Consider the following 20,000-nt stretch of genomic DNA (forward strand, 5'->3'; position numbering starts at 1 on the left):
TATAGCGCCCCCCTTTGGCCAGTTGATGTAATATTGCTTCATTCGCATCCTCCCATGACCCTCTACCACTGTGCCAAATTTCACATGGATTGGCCAAGTCAGTGAGGAGAAAAACGTGGAACAGACACACCCACAGACAGACAGAGTTTTCGTCATTATATAGTAAGATAAGATAACCATGTATTGCTGTGTTTGCCATGCTAGTTCAGTTCAACATACTGCAAAACGTCAATTAAAAGCAGAGTTCCTTTTTACTAGCTGGGTGTGGCTCCACATTTTGACAAATAAACACTGGTCTCAATTAGATGCCAGGCCTGGTTGCCATTGACACTGAGAAACAGTTAATTTTGATAGAATTTCTATGGCTGTATAAAGCCTCTTAAAGTCTCCTGAGTTGTTGGCTACACACTTTCTAAGTTCCAAGCTGCTTAGATCGCACATACAAATACAAATGTTTAAACTATTGTTTTGCTTCTGGTGGTTGGTGTGGCGCAGTCTAGATCCAGAATTTCTCAGTGAGGGAGAAAGAGTAGATATGCTTCCAGCCCCTTGAAATTCACAGCTTCTTTTTATGTGGGAAAACCAGGTTAGATAACATAAAATCATAGCAGAGTATTTTTATATACTTTTAAACTTGTCCGCAGGGTCACTCTGACATGTTTTACTCTGGTTGCATTACCGTACAAGCTTACCTAAGACCATCATGCTTTTTAAATTACCAACAGACAGCCTCAGTCTAACCAAACTTCTCAATGCTTGATGCACTGTCCTTAAAACACAAAATCTGGGACACATCAGCAAAGCTTGACACAGTATATTTTATCTGTGAAAGATATCGCCTAATAATGGTGTACAATCTTCGAAGCTAATCCAAATTTGGGATGATTTCATTAATCATCAGTATTTTATGTATTTCCCCAAGATTGTGTGGCTAGTTGGGAGTAATCGATGTGTTGGTGGCACCACTTTTTAAAGGATATAAATCTTAGTTATCCTAAAAAAAAACCAAACAAAAGTTTTACACACTTAGGTTGATAGATCTGATGGCTTGGAACGTCTACTGTAACAAAATTAATAAAATGAGTCCAAACAGAATGCAGTCTGGCATTTGTTCCTGAATACACAGAGACTGGAATTAGACCAGCCCTACATTAGACCTCATTGCCAAAATCATCTAACCTGGAGGGATGACAGGTTTGACGAACAAGACAACTCTCAGACAAATCAGAGTCTAAAATACATTCTATCTGTGATTCAGCTTGAAGTTATGGCGCACCTGTAATGCGTAACTAAACTAACCACATACAGAAATGAAGCAATGTAAACATTTTATGCAATATCTTAGTCCAAAGAAAACAAGCTGTAGCCGTGGTCATACCCATATGCTGCTTCAAGCCTCAGATGATATTATTCCCATTGTGAAGAACTTTTGATCAGCGTTAAAAATTTCACTTGCCAGACAGCTTTTGAGATTAGTGTTGCCTTGACGACTGAGGGTGAAGTCAGGAGGGGTTAAAAAAGGCTGATTAAATTTTCCACTATTTGCATGCCATCAGGAAGAGTGGGATTTAGTGGGAATGCCTGTCTCTTGCTGATTAGCTTTTAAATTGCAGTTTGCAGTTTGGCACTTGCATGTTTATCAAAGAACAGATTCTCTCGGTGGCTCTTCTCCACATTTCAATGGCTGATAGAGGCAGGGATATGTGGAATGGACAATTAAAAAGACAACATGTCCAAATATCCCAGAAAGTTTTGAACAGGTGCTTGATAAAGCACAGGCTATTCAATGCAAAAGTACAATCACATTCACATACTGCAATTTATTCTAAAATACAGTAAATTTCTGCCCCTAAACTTCAATTCTTGATTCTAGCCGCATTTTGTCAGTGAACCCTTTCCCTGCTGTGTCATTGTACACAGAGCACCACAGGAAAACTGCCCATTGGGCTGTTTACTTTTACAAACTTGCTGTCTTCTAGTTTGCTACCTGCAAACCTACATGTCATGGAAGTAGAGAGGGTGATGGAAAAGATCACTTATTTGACAGTAAACTGAATACTCCGGGAGATTTTGAACTGTTGGATGGACAATGCAGGACATTTGAAGACAATCCGATACTTTTATTTTCCGAAATAACACAGCTGCACAGTGCACACTTTAAATACTTTATAGTTATTAAAATCAACCGAATGTATAGTCTTTCCTTCAAAGTTTTTACTTTTGATGCTTAAATGTCCCTCGATATTTTGCTGCAGTACCATTACTGCTTTTACTGCATTACTCACAGCAGAAAAACGCTCGCTGCTCAAATTAGCCGAATCCATCATGTAAATAGCAGTGCACCACATGCAGGCACACCTGGCTTTTGATGGAAATAGAAGATGACCCTCTGATTGGTTGAATTCACGTTACACCCGGAACACACATATGATTAATTAAGGGACTAAATACGACCCCATTGCCTCTTGCGCCTTACTTTGTGCCCATATCAAGCACCCTTTAACTCGCAAAATTGAGTTGGACACGCCCTGAATGCACTTGCGCAATGTACTTTAGACTATGCTCTATAGATGACTTAATAGAGCCCCATGATTGTGGTCAAGGTGTTTTGCAGTGAGAAAACCACAGTGATTATCACCAGTTTCATAGTTCCATTCAGCTCTATCAAACCTTTTAGCTCTTAACCTCTTGTAGCTCTCCCACTTAAAGCTAATTGTCTTAGTTTTTTTCTCTGCAAACTCTGCTCTCATGAAGCTATCTGATGACTACTGTGGAGCATTGAGTAGTTAAAATGCCAGACATCTCTTACATAGTTAAGGAGCCTAGACCAAAACAGAGCTAAAAGGGGTGTAAATATTAGACGTATATTTGTCAGGTCACAAGGTATGCTAATATTGACTGTTTATTAATGTTTTTGGCATCTCAACTATATTTGTATGCCTCTGTGCGGGCAATAGCTGTGGCCGGAGGCATTGTGTTTTCGGTTTGTCTGTCTGTTCGTCCGTCCGTCCGTCTTTCTGTCTGTCCATCCATCCGTCCCGTTCTTATGACTGGGATATCTCACAAATGCCTTGAGGGAATTTCTTAAAATGTGGCACAGTTATCCACCTGGACTTAACAATGAACTGATTACATCTTGGTGGTCATAGGTCAAGGTCACTGACCTTGCGTTCATCTCATTCTTGTGAAGGCAATATCTCAAGAACACCTTGAGGGAGAGTCCTCACTTTTGACACAAATGTCCATTTGGATTCAAGAATAAACTTATTAGAATTTGGTGGTCAAAGGTCAAGGTTATTGTGACCTGACACAACATGTTTTTGACCATAACTCAAGAATTCATACACTAATTATTACAAAATGTCACACAAATGTCTAATAAGATATGATGATGAAGTAATGACATTTTATATTCAAAAGGTCAAAGGTCAACTTCACTGTGTCATCATAATGTTTTGCAAAAACATAGAAGGGATACTTGATGACACTAATCTTGGGTGTCCACCTTGAAACAATGATAATGATAATGATATAGATCTGTGCTGCTGGGGGAAAGATTTGTGTCAAGCATCCATGTTTGCAACTTGACAGTGCATGGAGGCATATAACCAGGAGGCAGTAATTTTAGTTTATTGTGGTAAATTGTAGTAGCTTAACTTCAACATTACTTCTGTCTGCTCACTGTATTGATGCAGTCCTAGAAGAGGGAGAGCAATTGGCCAAGTCTGAGCTGTGTTTTCTAGCTTTCTCTAAAGCAGCAAGGAGACACACAGAGAGGCAGAGCCTGGTGGGATTCAGACAACCCCTACTTGGTGGAAATAGCCTCCCATTGAGAGTTTGTGTTTATATGTACAGATGCCTTAGACTGGGTCATTAAGCACATGTCTTTCTCTGTTCAAGTGTGGTACAGCAGGTGCTGAGGAATATGTGTAGAAAACTACACAAAAATCAGTTTCCCAGACTTGATGTACCATAGCAAATAGTTCTGCCATGAATTTAACAAGAAGATGCCAGTGCTTCTCTGACGAGCATTTTGGACAATTTCCTCAGGCCATGATCAGAACAGAGGCTTTTCTGTGCTGCTCAAGTACAAACTGCGCTCACAGCTCTGGGTGTGACAACTAACACAGAGAACAAGATGCAGGGAGTGTTGCATCATCCTCATTGCTAAACAAGTCTGAAAACAAGGCAATCTATTTGACTACCTGCAGCACTTGGGCCTTTCATAGAATTCATTACTGATTTGATTTTAATGTTCTTTAAACACTTTTACTTCAGAGCTTAAATGTTGGTGAGAGATATATATTGAAATGATTAAACCACACTATGAGCAAACAGAATTACAGGGAGGATTATGGAGTGCTTTGTATGACTTTGTGATAGCAGAAATACATCATTAGCACTGGAGCAGTTGTTAAGCTGAAGCTGAATGACGTTTTAAGTTTATATAATGGACAAAATGTGTATTTGTATGCATTATTCTGCAATAAAACCCAGGGACTAGATTGCCAGCCAATATTTGATATCCAAATGCATTTTCTAGTTTCGTTGTTGTTGCTTAGTCTTTTAGGAAGCCTACACTGAGTAATGTTCACAAGGTTAATGATAACTAGTGTCATAGGGCTGGACAATAATCCAATATTATCCAATATCAACTATAAGTGGAATTGTGTAGTGAAGATATGATGACATCATGTTATAATTTTTACAGAATTCTACATCAACCACTGAACTGCAGTTAATAGTAGACCTTTTCTTTATTTTTCTTAAACTGAGGTTAATAAGCAGATATACATTAACTAAAATGATTAATTATGTCTTCAGCTTTTCAATTCACATCGCTCAAGTGCAACACACACCGCTGCCATACGCCGCGCGTCAAAACGCCTGCCTCCATTATATTCTATGAACAAACCCACACCGGCGCCGGCCGATGTGTGACGCCGCTCTGCTTCAGCCCACTGCTCTATTTCCAGCACGAGCGCTGCGAGAAAATCCTTTTATGTACGTCTCGGCCGCCGTAGTATCAACTCTGGTGAAATTCAAGTTGCTGTTGCCTCAAAGTTTTTCCTCTTCTTCTTCCGTTACTAGCAGTTGGCAACCGTTGGCAACTAGTGTAGGTACAGCCACGCAGCGGGCTGGGGTGGGAAATACATTTTAGTGTCGACGGTGCCGCTACGCGCTGCTGCCAACGTGTGTTGGTGGGCGGCACTTGATGGCCATAGTGCCGCGCCGGCGGCAGTGTGTGTTGCACTTCAGAGTACAAATGTCCCTTCGTTGGTCAAACACAATACTACAAGGGGTCCTGAAACAACATTCAGAGTCAGTATCTGGGCTTAACGCTAAGATATCTCCCTTGCTTAGTATCTCTGCCAGATGTAAGCCTGAAGAGAATCATGCATTTTGTGCTGTGTTTACATATGTGTGTTAGTGTGTGTAAGTGTGTGTTCGTGATTCTGTGTGTCTGCAGCTAATCTCGCACACTACTGGACCAATCAGCCTAATATTTTGTGTGCACATTTATGACTGAATGCTCAATGACTTCTCATGGTTGCAGTGATTCACAATTGTTTAAAAACCTGTTTTATACTACCTTTGACTGCTGAATCCTCACTTCCCTTAACTGGTCGGTAGGGGCCATAAGTCTAAGCAGAAGTCTAAGCAAAAGCTTAGAGTGAAAGGCATTTCTAGCAGCTGGCTCGGCTAAAGACAGAAAACCTTGCCATCTGTTGCAGGCCCCATCTTGATGTTTTTTGTGGTTAAAAAAATGACATCCATAGAAAAGTTTGGTCTCATTTTGAACTGGAGCATCTGCATATTAATTCTATACTCAATATGTTATGATCCCCTAAAGTGAGGTTGATACAAGATGGAAGCAAAATACCCATTTTGTTATCTTCGCCACCATCTTGAGTCTAAGGGATTTAGGAGAGACAATTCCCCTGGGCACAGCTGTGCCACGTGTATTGTCTAGAATGGCAGCGATCATGTCTGACGGCTGCCTGTCAGGGATCTGCACTCTACTGAGTGCACTTTTCTTGCAGTTGAAAAGAGATTCACATGCGGCTTGTAGAAACTCAGCTTGTAGAACCATAGACTCAGCTTCAATGGCTGTGCAGTGTTGGTGGATATTGTCGGCAACTAGTGTGCCACATTCCATAACCTTTAACTTTAACGACGGAAGTTGACATCCAGTACTCAGGCAACAGCCTCATGCTGTTTAGTCAACATGTTGATATGTCACACCTGTCAAATGGATTGCCAACAGATGGAATAATTATTTAACTGCTTTTTGGGTAAAATCTTTAAGAACAAATTTGGTAGTTTAAAGAAAACCTGAGACTTCTTACTTTATCAGATGAGCAAAAACATTGTTGGAAATAAAATTTCAAAATATAACTATGTATACATAATATATTGTAAAGTTAACAATCCAAATAAAAAATGTTTACTTATAGATGTAGTCCTTCTGCAGATTAAATTTTGAGGTTTACGTAATAAAAAACACAATATACAGTATACATATACATGTCGGTTAGCTAGCATGAAAATGGTAACACTTTGATATTTATCTCTGTTTTAAAATTGAGTACACAAGATATTGTATTATATACATGAAATTGTCAAATGGATTGTCCTATGTAATCGTATTCTCAATAAATGCTTAAATTGAGGTTCTTGTGCTTGTTGCACAATCACAATCACTAGGATGTGTCGACTCTAAAAAGACTGGCCTTGAAATTCTTATATTGATGTTGGAGGTGTGAAGAAAACAATGTAAAAATGTGCGAAACCACCTTGAAACCATCTTGTAAGCAAACAAAATGTATTTGGGTGATGCGCTTCACAATGATTATGGCACCATGATCGCTTGTGGAAATGAGAATCCTGGAGATTTGGAGGCAATCACTGTTGGAGACGCATAACAAGGCACAAAAGCTCCCAGAGAGAGGGAAAGTAAAGGATGGGGAATGGTTTAGACAGAGGAATTGGTGCATAGAGGGTGACAGAGTTAAAGGGGTTGGGAGTTGGAAAGGTAATGGGAGGGAGGGTAAGAGTGACAGGAAGAGGGGAGCCGCTAGAATGAGAGGGAGGCTGTGCAGCAGGTAGAGCCACTAGACGAGATAAAGAAGAAATCATTCAGTCAATCAGCCCAGGCCGTGGTGCAATCATCAGATCTCATCTGTTTTCAAGAGCAATTCTGCCTTTTATTGAGCTGTTGTGCCTCAAACAGGGAGGCTGCAATGGGGAACGTTAACCCGTGCAATGCCACATGCACTTGCATCTGACATCAATGGGCTATCAAGATTACTGCTGAAATATGAATCAGTTTTTTCTGACATTGGCTGACCTGATGCTGCTTTCACAGTGTGAACAAACAGTTCTGTTGTTCAGCCAGGGATAAATACTCTTTCAGGCTTTGTGCATCAGAGCCTGAAAACTCTTAAAATATTAGAAATTCTATCATCTATGCTCAAGTCCTTTTAAAGTATGGATCATGGCAGGTCATGGAGAAAATGAAAAAAGTAATATTTTGTTTGCACAAATTAGTTATTTGTGCTCTTCAGTTATTTCAAGAGCATGGATTATTTTGGTTTTGTTTGTGATTGTTAATCATTTAATTTGTTCTCTTTGATTACTTAATTTATTTGTGCACATTGAAACAGAACAAAATGACACAACACATAGAAATTATTTATTTCATAACACAACATTATGTCTCCACATTTCTCCATCCAAAATGAAAACCAACATGCATTAGCCCCAAGCAAAACGTTTGGATTAAATAGTTTATGGTCTGGCAACTGTTTATATCTCACATAGATTGACGTTTTTTCCTTCAGCGTGATAATATATGATAATAGTGATTTAGATGTCAAAATATTACACATATACTGCTGTTTTTTTAATTGTTTAATTCTGAAAAATAAAAAAATATATTTTTGTTCTCAACTGCTGCCTGCCTGTATGTAGTTCATTTTTACCCGTGAATTCATATATACATATATTTTTACCCGTTACACAGCTTTTTGCAGGTTACCCGTCGGGTACCCGGGTGCAGAACTCTGGCCTGTTCCTCCAGTAAAGACCGGAGACTGACCTCCGGTGGTGCCTGAGATGCATTAAATACAATTACCTTAATAGAGAGAGGAGCACTTTTATTTTTGACGTTACTGAAAATCATACTGACGGCATTTCTAAATACCCTGGTATACCATAGTACCGTGATACTGCCCAAGCCTACTATACACACTATAAATTTTTTTGCTGTCCGGTGCCCTTATCTCCAGGGGACTACCATTAAAAGAAATTAAATGATTTAATCTTGTCAAGAAAAAACCTTTGATGTTGTAACATTTTGCCTTATTTCACTCTGTATTTCCTCCAGATATGAGCCGAAAAGTCAGTGGCGAAGTGACCAAGCCCGCCTTTGGGTGCCAGGTGACCATCCAGTCAGAGCAGGAGAAACAAATGATGAAGATGTACCGCAGGGAGGAGAAAAGAGAGAGGAAGAGAGGCAAAGGAGTTGACGACAGTGACTCCTCAGATGCTGTCATGACCTTTGACCCCAGAGAGATGAGAGCCCAGCGGTATATCATCTCTTTAAACTTTCTCTTGGTCCTTTTTTCCTCATTAGGGGTCCAAGCAGTGGCACTTGCTGCTGGAGCCCTGTTGTTTTTGTTCTCATTATTCTTTCTTTCTTTTTTCTTATTCTTCTCCGCTTAAAGTGTTCATGCAGCAAAAACTGTTAGACCAAAAGTCACTAAAATTGGCAGATGGTTTGCAAATTCTACCCACTACTGAACCACAAAAAATGACACTCATTGACCTCAATGTGGCACTGTATCAATCAAGTTTAAGTGTTCTCAATAATCTCAATAACCGCTCAGCTGAGAGTCAAATTCTTTCATAATTTTATCATCTCAATTCAGCTGCATCTTTGACTTTTTCTCTAATTTTCTTTAAATCCTTGTTTTTGAGAAATCGTCAGAAACTGTTGGGTCAGTTGTCCTGAAACTTTGCCAGGATCACCTAGGGACATCGCTAACCTAAAGTTTAGATTTTGTTTAAATTTTACATAAATGCTCATGAATCAAATTTGGCTTGAGCGATTGTAACCAAACGTGGTGAACATGTTCTGATGCCACGTCCAAGCTTCGCTGTGCAGTCTTGGAATATTCTGCTACTATGGGGCGCCACAAATGCTAAAAGTTTATATCTTGTTCTGAGCTACAGGAATTTGTACAGAATTTGGTTTGCACAATCTAAGGTCAGATAGACTAAGGAGTTAAGGCATTTGGAGTAAAGCTGCTGTTCCTTCACATTGAAAGGGGTCAGTTAAGGTGGGTTGGGCATCTGATCAGGATACGTCCTGGGCGCCTCCTTCGAGGTATTCCGGACATGACCACCTCAAAGAAGACCCCAGCGCAGACCCAGAACACACCCACATATATATCACATCTGACCTGGAAACGTCTCAGGATCTGGGGTTAGCCTTGCTTAGCCTAATGTCCCCACCAAGGAAATGGACGAATGGATGGAAATTTCCAGTTTTATCTGACAAACCTCAAATATTTAATGGGTCTCATTCATGAAATTTTATTAAATCTGTGAGTAGATTTGCACATCAAAAAACCTTGGTACTAAAAACCTACATTGGATTTATGAACCCAGCGGGACACTCGGAATTGACCGTAGGCAGGTGTCTGTGTTCATGAATGCCAATCAATCGTAAATTGACAGCATGCTCTCGCTGGTCAGCAATTAGCATACATCCCCTCTCATGAATAGCCATTGACCACTGTATACGGAGGTGATAATTACTGTGGACAGGTGCATCATGTCAACCTGCGAACATGGAGCAAACAAAGAAAGAGGGATAGAGAAAAAGAAAAACTTTTCCCACACTGAGATTGAAGTTATTTTAGGTGAAGTGGGGTTGAGAAAAACGTTTCAGTTTCTTCTGTTAGTAGTAGTGTGACAGGGACAGGTAAATCAGAGGCCCGGAAGGAGGTAACAGGTGCTAATAACTCCATGTCCTATGTTGTAAGAACCATCCAAGTTAAACGAAAATGGTTCGATGTGAAACTTGATGCAAAAAACCTCATAAGGACAAACAAAAAACTACAACAGTTGTAGGAGGAGCCTCTTCCCAGTCACAGCTCTCTGCTGCAGACGAGTGCATTGCCTGCATGATCAGAGAGACCTCAGAGGAGACAGCAGCATGCCTTCACTGGCGCAGTCAGTAACAGCAAACTCAGAAGGTATGGTGATGTATGTGATATATTAAGTGTTAAATGGCTATACATTCCAACAGCCATCACTGATAGCTTAGTGTTTGGTCAGTAATGTGGGTCTCATGGTTCTCTCTCCTGATTGAATCAAGTAGGAACAGGGAGCCAGTAATGTAGAAAACATATCAAATCAAGTAAAATCAACTTTATTTATATGGCACTTTTCATACAACAGTAACACAAAGTGCCTCACAGAGGTTAAAAACAACAAATAACCAAAACAGAAAACAAAAAAGAAAAGAGAAAACCCAACCCTCCTACCCCACATAGAGATACATAAATATACACATACGCACGCACACACACACACACACACACACAAGCTCACACCCACACACACTAGCTATCACTAAAGAGACATGGCCGAGCACCGAGACCCAAGGCAAGGAAAATATGTATTAAGTTGATTTGACGAACTCATTCACATTTAAAAAAAAAAACTAATCTGAAGCTTATATCTGCTAAATGTCAACTAATTCAGCTAAAAGTAAAAATGTTTCTAATCTCTTGTCATGTTTAACTCACATGTTTCAAAGGCATCTGCGTATTGTGAACACAACAGAGCACAATACGAATTGAAATTGTAATGTCTAATAATGATAAGCACTATTCATGTGCATTCCTTATTTAAACAAGCACTGCGAGCAGTCAGAAGCAGGTGTAGATTTTGTTAGTAACTATGAAAGGATCTCAGCTACTAACATACTGATGAATGCTGAAATACATGAAAATTTCCTTCCGCGAGCAGTTGACACACACATTTGTTCTGCATGTTTCATGAATGAGACCCAATGTGTTTAAAAAAAATACAAAAGGTATACATTCAATTCAGGTAAACCAAACTTCACCCAAGTCATAATTCATCCTGTCAAAACCTTCCCGGTGTGTCCCTGCATAGTTTTCATGCTTGTATGTACACAATGGTCAGCTGGTTTGCTCAGTAGTATAGGGGTAAGGTGGTTGTCTTTTACTGCAAAGGTTAAGAGTTGAAATCCCGCCTTTGCCATCATGCACATGGTCTGAATCTTTGCATTTGGCAGGATAAGTTTGAATACTTATTACATTGTAAAACAATTTGTGTAGGAATTACTGGACATGTGATGCATTTCAGATCTTGAATGATATAAAAGTTCAACACATACTGTATGTAGTCATGTGAAACATGTTTTCAGGAAAGATCATAAGCTCCATTCACTGTTTGTGAAAGTAGATTTCTTTACCTCAACAGAGCATCAGCATGTAGTTATGACCACAATGAATAAGTTTGAAGAAAAGCAACAGTTTTGCTTTCCAGAAACAAGCAATGATATGCTCGAAAACCTGCTTGGACCCCGATCAGAGCTGCTTGAGGCTATCTGGTTAGTCTTTCATTTCTGTTTTTTTTTTTTTTTTTTTGCATGTGTCCACCAGTGCTTTCAGGTATCTGCACTAAAACTGACAAGTTTCTGCATTTTTCATGACAACTTAGCATGAGCTTTAGAAAATAAAAAAAGCAGAGTGACACTGCAGCTTGTCACATCTTTTTTGTAGAGGATTTTTCTGAAAGTTTAATTTCAGAGTATGAAAAAAAGAGCAGCGATCTGTTTAATTAAAAACTTAGCATGACCAAATCCAGCCCAGTGTGAAGGAAAAGATTAGCAGAGAGGTAAGCCACTTTAGGAAGGAACATAATGCCTCACATCTGTGCCTCTCCGTTTGAATCATCAACTGCACTATTCTTTCTAAAACTAAAATATGGGTGGATATGAGGTTTTACGTATGGAACCAAGTAGTTGCAGATGTGACACTGTGCTGCTGTTTTTGTTGAAGTTACATTTATTCCTCTACTTGGACAGAAGACTCTTTCTCCTCATCTTGAAGTACTCAGTTCACCCTATCAAGCAGTTTTCATTTACAGTTTACAGATTCCTTTTCTGAGTTTTTATGTTCCATGTGTTCTGTGTTTGCTTGCACAGGGAGCAGGCCCTGCTGACTGCACGACGTGAACCAATAATGAGCAGAGAAAGAGTGTATGAACGTATTCGATATCCAAACGTCTATGACAGCTATGCAGAGGCCACAAAGATGCCTGCGTTTGTTGGAGGAGCCAGGGTGAGGGTTGAATAACTGTTAGTTCCGAATGAATTGTCCTCTTTGTCATTCTTCTTATTGTGTAATTCAGCGTTAGCCTTGGATATTTAACACAACTGAAATGTTAAAAAAGCGCAAGCTCTTAAGTTGAAGTGAATGTATGATTATTCTTATACTATTTTCTTACTATTACTCACAATGACATGAAGGACCACTGGATTGTCAAACAAATAATTCACAGTGTCATCTTTGATCTGGTACAGCCCACCAGTCTTTAGTCTGCTCCGAGTAACACACATATGACCCAATGTTTTTTAAGTTGTCCCTTTCTTAAAGATCACAACCTCCTATCGTTCTAATTTTTGGTTGTATATTAATAACATTTCATAAAAAAATGTTGTGTGTTCCAATCCCCATACCACCATACTAGTATTTCATAAAAAGATGTAGTATGTCCCAATACATAATGTGCGAAGGCAATATGCCAAAATTGCCAGGATGTTTTACTACGTCAGTCGGATTTTGCAGTATGCAAGCCAGCATGCTTTTCTGGCTATTGTGACCCACAATCCACTGCGCATGGAAACATACGTCACATCGGTCAGAAGTCGCAATAATGGATGACAGGGCATTTAGGTGACTGATGACCAGTCAGTTAGTAATGATAAGAATATTAATTGTTTAATTTGATGAAATAATCATAAATATAACCAACATAAAAGGGCATGGGTATTAAATAACAATGACAGAGAAATGTTTAGCCTTTGTGATTTCACTATAAGAATATAATATGTTAGAATCTACAATGTATGCAGTTTTAACTTATTTCAAAAGAACAGCATCAGAGTTGTTCAGGTTTACCTCAGTCTCTGGTGAACTTGGTGAGCGGCATTTTGTTTTATCTCCATGGTAATGGATATATGAGTAAGAGGGTCATAGTTAAGGGTGTAACGTTATGAGAAAGTAGTACTGTATGTCCCAATTGTGTCAGTACTGCATGCAACAGTATGTACTTTTAAGGGCAGCTGCAGTACCTACCAAAAGTAAAAAGATAAAGAACGCAATTTGGAACGCACCCCTCCTCAAAACAAAGAAATGAAAGGCTAAAGGTAAGGTTATCTTTAAATTCCAAAGTAATTCTAATCATTCATCTCCAGTCAAGTACCACAATAAAAGAAATGTTTCAATACAGTAGTTAAGTAATCGTGGCCGCTGATTGTGATTAGTTTTGCCATTGCTAAATCACACTTGAAGGTTTAAATTTAATTATGCCATTAATGTTACTCAATACAAACATGGAGTCTCCTGGATGCAGTCATGATGTATGGTCATTCTCTGGTCACTGTATATGAGTATTTCTTTTTTTTTTTTTTCAAGAGAACATTTTACATTCTTTTTATCAACTTGTTATTGTATATGGAATAGTATGACATATCAGGGCCTTCAAATCAAATCAGATTTCTAACATATTCACAATCGCTAACAGGAACAAAATGCAAGACCAAAGGTGGTGAATTGATAATCCAATTGTGAACTTATTTTACCTTAACAAGTTCCTTACCCTGCCATTTGCACAAGAGTTACAAACAAGAGTTTTATAATATGTACAGTGCATTCAGAAAGTATTCTCCTTCAATTTTTTTCAAATTTTGTTAAGTTGCAGCCTTGCACTAATTTTATGTTTTCTGTCATCAGTCCGCACTCAATACCCCATAATGCCGAAGCATAAACAGAGTGTAAGACATTTTGGCAATTTTATTAAAAAGGACAAAGTGAAATATCACATTGACTCAAGTTTTCAGACCTTTACTATGATATGATGTTTCTACAGCTCATCTGTGGTAAATTCAATTAATTTGACAAGGTCTCACAGCTGACAATGCATATCAGAGAAGAAACCAAGCCATGATGTGGAAGGAACTGCCTGCAAAGTTTAGTGACAGGATTATGTTGAGGCACAGATCTGGGGATGGCTGCTAAATTCGGCTGCAATGAAGGCTCGCAAGAGCACAGTGGCCTCCACAGTTCTGAAATGGGAAAGGTTCAGAACAACTGGTACTCTGGAGCTCTCCGCCCAGCCAAACTGAGCAATCAGGGGAGAAGTGCCTTACTAAGAGAGGTGACTAAGAAACCGATGGTCACACTTGCTGAGTTACTAGAAAATAAGATAAATCGAAAAAGCAAACTCTTGAGGTCTCTGATGACATCTAGAAAGAAGGCTTGTCTAGAATCCAGACTTGCTCGATTAACGTCATGTACAAACTGATTCAAGACAAAGTCATCCACTGACTCCATTACTCGAAGACCAAGCTGAACCAAATGTATCCGTCTCTTTCCCCATTATGTGACAGATGCAAAGGTGCAGGGGGCTCTCTGACACATCTTTTTTTGGCCCTATCCTTAATTACACAATTATTGGTGTGAAATATTTTAGTGGTTCTCTCTAGGGCCGATGGAAGGGATATTCCCCCTGACTCAGAATTGGCACCCTTTGGATGCTCAGAGTCTGTTTTGAACTATGCATCTGAAGAGCAATTGACTTTGATGCTCTAGATGGTGGCTGCCAAGGAGATGATTCTAACCAGCTGGAAAACTCCTACACCCCCCTTGCTTTCAGAAATGGCTCAACGAAATGATCATAATCACATCAACACTCCACCAATGTGGGCTTTATGGCAGAGTGGCTAGACGGAAAACTCTCCCCAGTGAAAGACACAGGAAAGCACCGAAAGGACTCTCAGACTGTGAGAAGCAAGATTCTCTGGCCGGGTGAAACCAAGAGTGAACTGTTCTGCCTCAATTCTAAACATCATGTCTTGAAGAAACCAGGCATTGCTGATCACCTGCTCAATACCAATCGGTGAAGCCTGTTGGTGGCAGCATTATGCTGTTGGGGTGTTTTTAAGCAGAAGGGACTAGGACTGGAGTCAGGGTTGAGAAATATCTGAATGGAGCAAAGTACAGAGACATCCTGGAGGAAAACCTGGTCCAGAGCATTCAAGACATCAGACTGGGCCAAAGGTTCACCTTTCAACACTCAGGTACAATAACCTGAAACACACACACTGTCTTTGGGACAGTTCTGTGAATTTCCTTGAGTGGCCAAGCCAGAGCCTGGACTGGAACCCAATGGAACATCTCTGGAGAGAAAGTGGCCGTCCACCATCGGCCCCCATCCAACGTAATAGAGCGTGAGAGGATAGCATAAAATCCCCAAATCCAGGTGTGCAAAGCTGGTTTTGTCAAACCTAAGAAGACTTGAGGCTGTAATGGCTGCCAAAGGTGCGTCGACTAAGTACTGAGTAAAGGGTCTGAATACTTAAGTCAATTGGATATTTCTTTTTTTCTTTTTTGATAAATTTGCAAAATTTGCAAAAATGTATAAAATCCTGTCATTATGAAGTTTTGAGTGTGGATTAAAAAAATGAATTTGAACAGTTTTAGCAAAAAGCTTGCAACATAACAAAATGTGTAAAGAGTGAAAATAATGATGTGACATAACGGTCTCACTCCTGGATTTGAACCAGGGATAAGGTGGCTTACTGCTTTATGAGACACAAAATGTATTCTCTCCTAATGTTGTTTAGATAATTTGTTGTTGAGCTCAGGCTGCCCCTCACACTTTACTACTCTTAACCAAAACTCCCAAAGTACCACAAAGCACACCAGTCATAGCAATTCTATCACATACCACACTACCACAAGCTTTAGCAAAATGTTCTACAAAACGCATGTCTAAGCATAACACATATCACATTAAACCTTCACTCACTCCACCACACAATGCACCAAGATTTTTATATTCTATGGCCAGTTATTGTGTTATCTTTTTTGTAATTTGGGCTTTTATATGCAGTACTTAAGATTTATGTTTGAAACAAGCACTGATTAGATGTTCAAAGTGTGTTTGATCTGCTCTGTATTTTCAAGGAACCATAAGGGATATGGGATTAAAAAAACATTTTTTTGTGAGAATAGAGCTGAATTCTAATAGTATATTTTGTGACTTTGGATATTCTTTTCAGTGTGTTTAAATTCCAGTTATGTTATTTTTGAGTCTTCGAGGTCATTTGTGAGGTCTGTGTTTTCCTAACTGTTTTTGTGTGTGTGACATTCAGTTGCTGCTACCCGAGGGAATCCGCAGAGAGAATACTAAGATGTATGAAGAGGTGGAGATCCCTCCCAACGAACCCATGCCTATCGGCTTTGAAGAGAAGCCTGTCTACATCTCTGAACTAGATGAGGTATGAGCCACTGTGTACTTGTGTTAGTTCTTGTGTGTGTGTCGATATGTGTGTATATGTGTGTTTGTACAGTAGGGGTTGACTACTGTGTCGATTTGAAGGCTTACAGTGACATTTCTGAGGTCAGTCAAGGTTTGTCAAAACAATGAATATGTCCATATTGACTCTGACAAACTCTGTTTAGCAAATTGGTACCATTACTACTGTGACCATATACAAACACAGTGTGAGCTTACTCAAAGGTTAATTTCAGTATGGAACTTTTAGAAAGTTCACACGTTCATGGACGATAATTACTGCAGCACCAAGAACTGAATACTGAAGGTAGAGGAAAGAGAAAAGAAGAGACGTGCTGAAAGGTTGCCAGGCAACCAGCAGCAACTCCGGGGAGCTAAGAAGTAGTTCCCAGCCAAGAAATACTCCCAGCACCTAGCTCCTCGTAAAAACACAAATTGTTCTCACAGTTCTGTTTGTGTCTAGATTCGGGCTGGGTATCGCCATTGATTTCCTGAATCAATTCGATTCGATTTCAATTAAAATACCAATTTTGCCTGAATATGAAAGAGATTCTCAGAGAACTAATGCTGGAAATTGTACAAGGAATTACTTAAAACCATTATAAATTAAACAGGATTAAAACTGAATATTTTAAATATAACTAAATGGTTCTAGAGCAGCAACAGTGATGTTTACAACACCAAAGTCATTATATAAACTCAAAAATATCTCACCGGAAACAAATGTAAAATGTCAATAAAATAAACAATGTTCCTGACATCACAATCAACTACTGATACCCCTTTTCCATCAACATGGAACCAGTTCTGTTCCAGTTCCTGCACCTAATTTTGAACGACTCAGAGCATTTTGACCAAAAATAATTTGGTTCCGAATCCGAAAAGTTAGTTCTCAGCTAAAACCAAAGAATAGCAGTTACTGTTTTTCTTTTGGGCCTGAAGTGTGAACCGTGAACATTTATGGGCTTGTTTTATTCTACAGATTGGAACAAAAACATGGAGAAAGCAACAAAAGACAAGTCCAGGGAGAAATTGTTCATGAGTGTGCAGCAGTCTCATTATTGTTGGTCCATGCATGGTCTTTTGGGGGGTAAAAACAAATATCTGTAATAACAGAACAAAGTTCGTAGGGAATCAATGTAATCCACAATTTTGCTACTACTGTTAATATCTGTTGTGCATTGTGCAATGTGTTTCATTGATTACACATCCTTGCTTACAATGGTTCCACGCAAAAATGGTGGAAACACAGGCAGGTTTGCTGGACAGCACCAAGGTTCCAAGAATCCTGAACGAAACCGGTTCAAGAACCAGAGCTTACTTGGTGGAGAAGGGGTATGAGTTTAGTTTAGAAAGGATGAAGAACACAGTGTCAGTCCTTCATCCTGTCCTCTGTGCTCCTCCTTCTGCTGCTGATGGGATATCACTGCCTGCAGGTACTGCTGGCAAATTTGGCAGACCTAAACAGTTAGACATAAACTGTTGTTGTTGTTGCTTAAATTTCTTTGTAGGGAGAGACTTTGGACAGAGCAGATTGAAATATCTCTTTGCTACATGTTTACATGTTAATTCATGTTGAACGGGTGTATTGATAAAGTACTGCCATTTTACATACAAACGTTTTATTGCACTTACAGTAATGAGCGTAGTTTTCATCAACTTCAAGTGATCTTCACTTCTCTGTCTCCAACGTGGCCTCTTAAGTATGTGTAGACTCACAAGTCAGTCTTTAGACGCTTTGCTTAACTAAAACTGATGTCTTTCTCCCTGATTTTGTGTTTAGATGGGCGGATACAATTTCAGAGTTTAAAAAAACTCTCTACGTTGCAGAACCAATCGTAAATCCGCAGGGCGGTCCTTTGGTGGCTCCTTGAACTCTTGTGCTCGTAAACATAGTCCGACTGCCTTAAAAGTTTTAAACAAAGTCGCTGTAAGTCCTTCATTTCCACAATCTTGTGGACTGAGCACACGTTTGATAAAACGGAATTAAATCTCTCGGCATCCATTTTCAAGCTCTCTGTGTGTTTGTTTCCTTACGGACGAGAAAAGGGGGAGCGCATATTTCCGGGAGGGCGTGTCCTTTTAAAAAATGCAAGAGGTGCTGCTTTGTTGCCGGCCGTTTTCTCCGGTGTGTTAAACACACTTTAGAAAGGAGTGTCCCCAGACTATCAGAAGGCGGAGATCTCTGATTGTCTGGTGGCGAGACTAAAGTATGTGTACAGTATGTGGAGCGGCAGCTGCAGCCCTGACACGCAGAGTGGGGGATGGGCTGCAGCGTGTTAATAAGTTTCACTAAAACATTAAAAAGTATAGATAAAAGCACCTGAAACACCACAGCTTATCAATATTACAGTCGTTAGTAATTTAGCTCAGGGGCCCATTTAATACTGGCAAGATTAACAGGGTTAAAGCGTCATGCATCCGTGGGAAAAGGCATATATTATAAGATTGATTTAGGATTTTATGAATCAATAAGGAATTATTCAAATGAAAATCAAATCAAAGGATTAATTATTTTAACCCAGGCCTAGTTAAGATTAAAGGCTCTCTATTTAAGTTTCAGAAAATTCTTAGCTATGATATGATCTGCAGTCAGCATCCTGTTGCTCGCACTCGCACTTGGGCATCCGTCAAAAACGGTGACGTGACAAATAGGAGACTGGGCATGATTGACAAACATGATAGAATGCTGTAAAATAAATTCCAATCATGAAAAATGTTACCATCTGTAATGTTTATTTGGACCATTGGCTCCATAGTACTAAGTAGCTTAGTGTTTGCACACTACTTTATCAGCTCAAGTTATGAAGCAACAAACAGCAGATCCGTGCCACATTGCTAAAGCCACATTTCCATCACAAACTGTCGGTATAGTACCTTTAGAACCAAAAGTAACCTCTACGAACATGCACCTAGACCCTAGAATGGTTTAGAGCTTCCACTGCAGACAGTACTCTTAAATTTAGGCGATTTTGTTTTCACTGCTTCTTCCAGCTCTTCACTGGTGATGCAGAGAACAGTCTGCATATCATTTAGGCTACCGTCCACAGAATGGGGTTGGCACACCGACATTTTCAGAACAGGGGTTGAACAGGGGTTTGGTGCTGGAACGACGCTCCACCACATTTGGAAACAATATATGCAGTTCACATAATCCAGTTGAATTTCATACATAATTTTCAAACTTGAGGGTCCAATCAAAAGATGTAATATATTAGAATTTAAGGTGTGTTGATGGATTCATGTCATCAACTCATGCATTGAGTTACATTCAAGGAAACATTCCACCTTAAAAGGTAGCTGCTTGGAGTCGGCACAGTGAATCAAATTGTATTTTTCTCAGCCTAGAGCTGTTAAGTAATAAAGATGAAGAG

At 39.5% G+C, this 20,000-nt stretch overlaps 1 protein-coding gene across 1 annotated transcript in view; it reads left to right on the top strand.

The window, feature by feature from the left end:
• ascc3 (activating signal cointegrator 1 complex subunit 3) overlaps positions 1–20,000 on the top strand; it is a 252,720-nt gene that overhangs the window by 37,274 nt on the left and 195,446 nt on the right. The window contains exons 6-8 of the mRNA XM_050047693.1: positions 8,390–8,591; positions 12,251–12,386; positions 16,484–16,609. Coding sequence (XP_049903650.1) covers positions 8,390–8,591; positions 12,251–12,386; positions 16,484–16,609 — 464 coding nt within the window. The remainder of the gene's footprint in view (positions 1–8,389; positions 8,592–12,250; positions 12,387–16,483; positions 16,610–20,000) is intronic.

Source organism: Epinephelus moara, chromosome 6 (genome assembly GCF_006386435.1).
Source record: "Epinephelus moara isolate mb chromosome 6, YSFRI_EMoa_1.0, whole genome shotgun sequence".
Classification (NCBI taxonomy): domain Eukaryota; kingdom Metazoa; phylum Chordata; class Actinopteri; order Perciformes; family Serranidae; genus Epinephelus; species Epinephelus moara.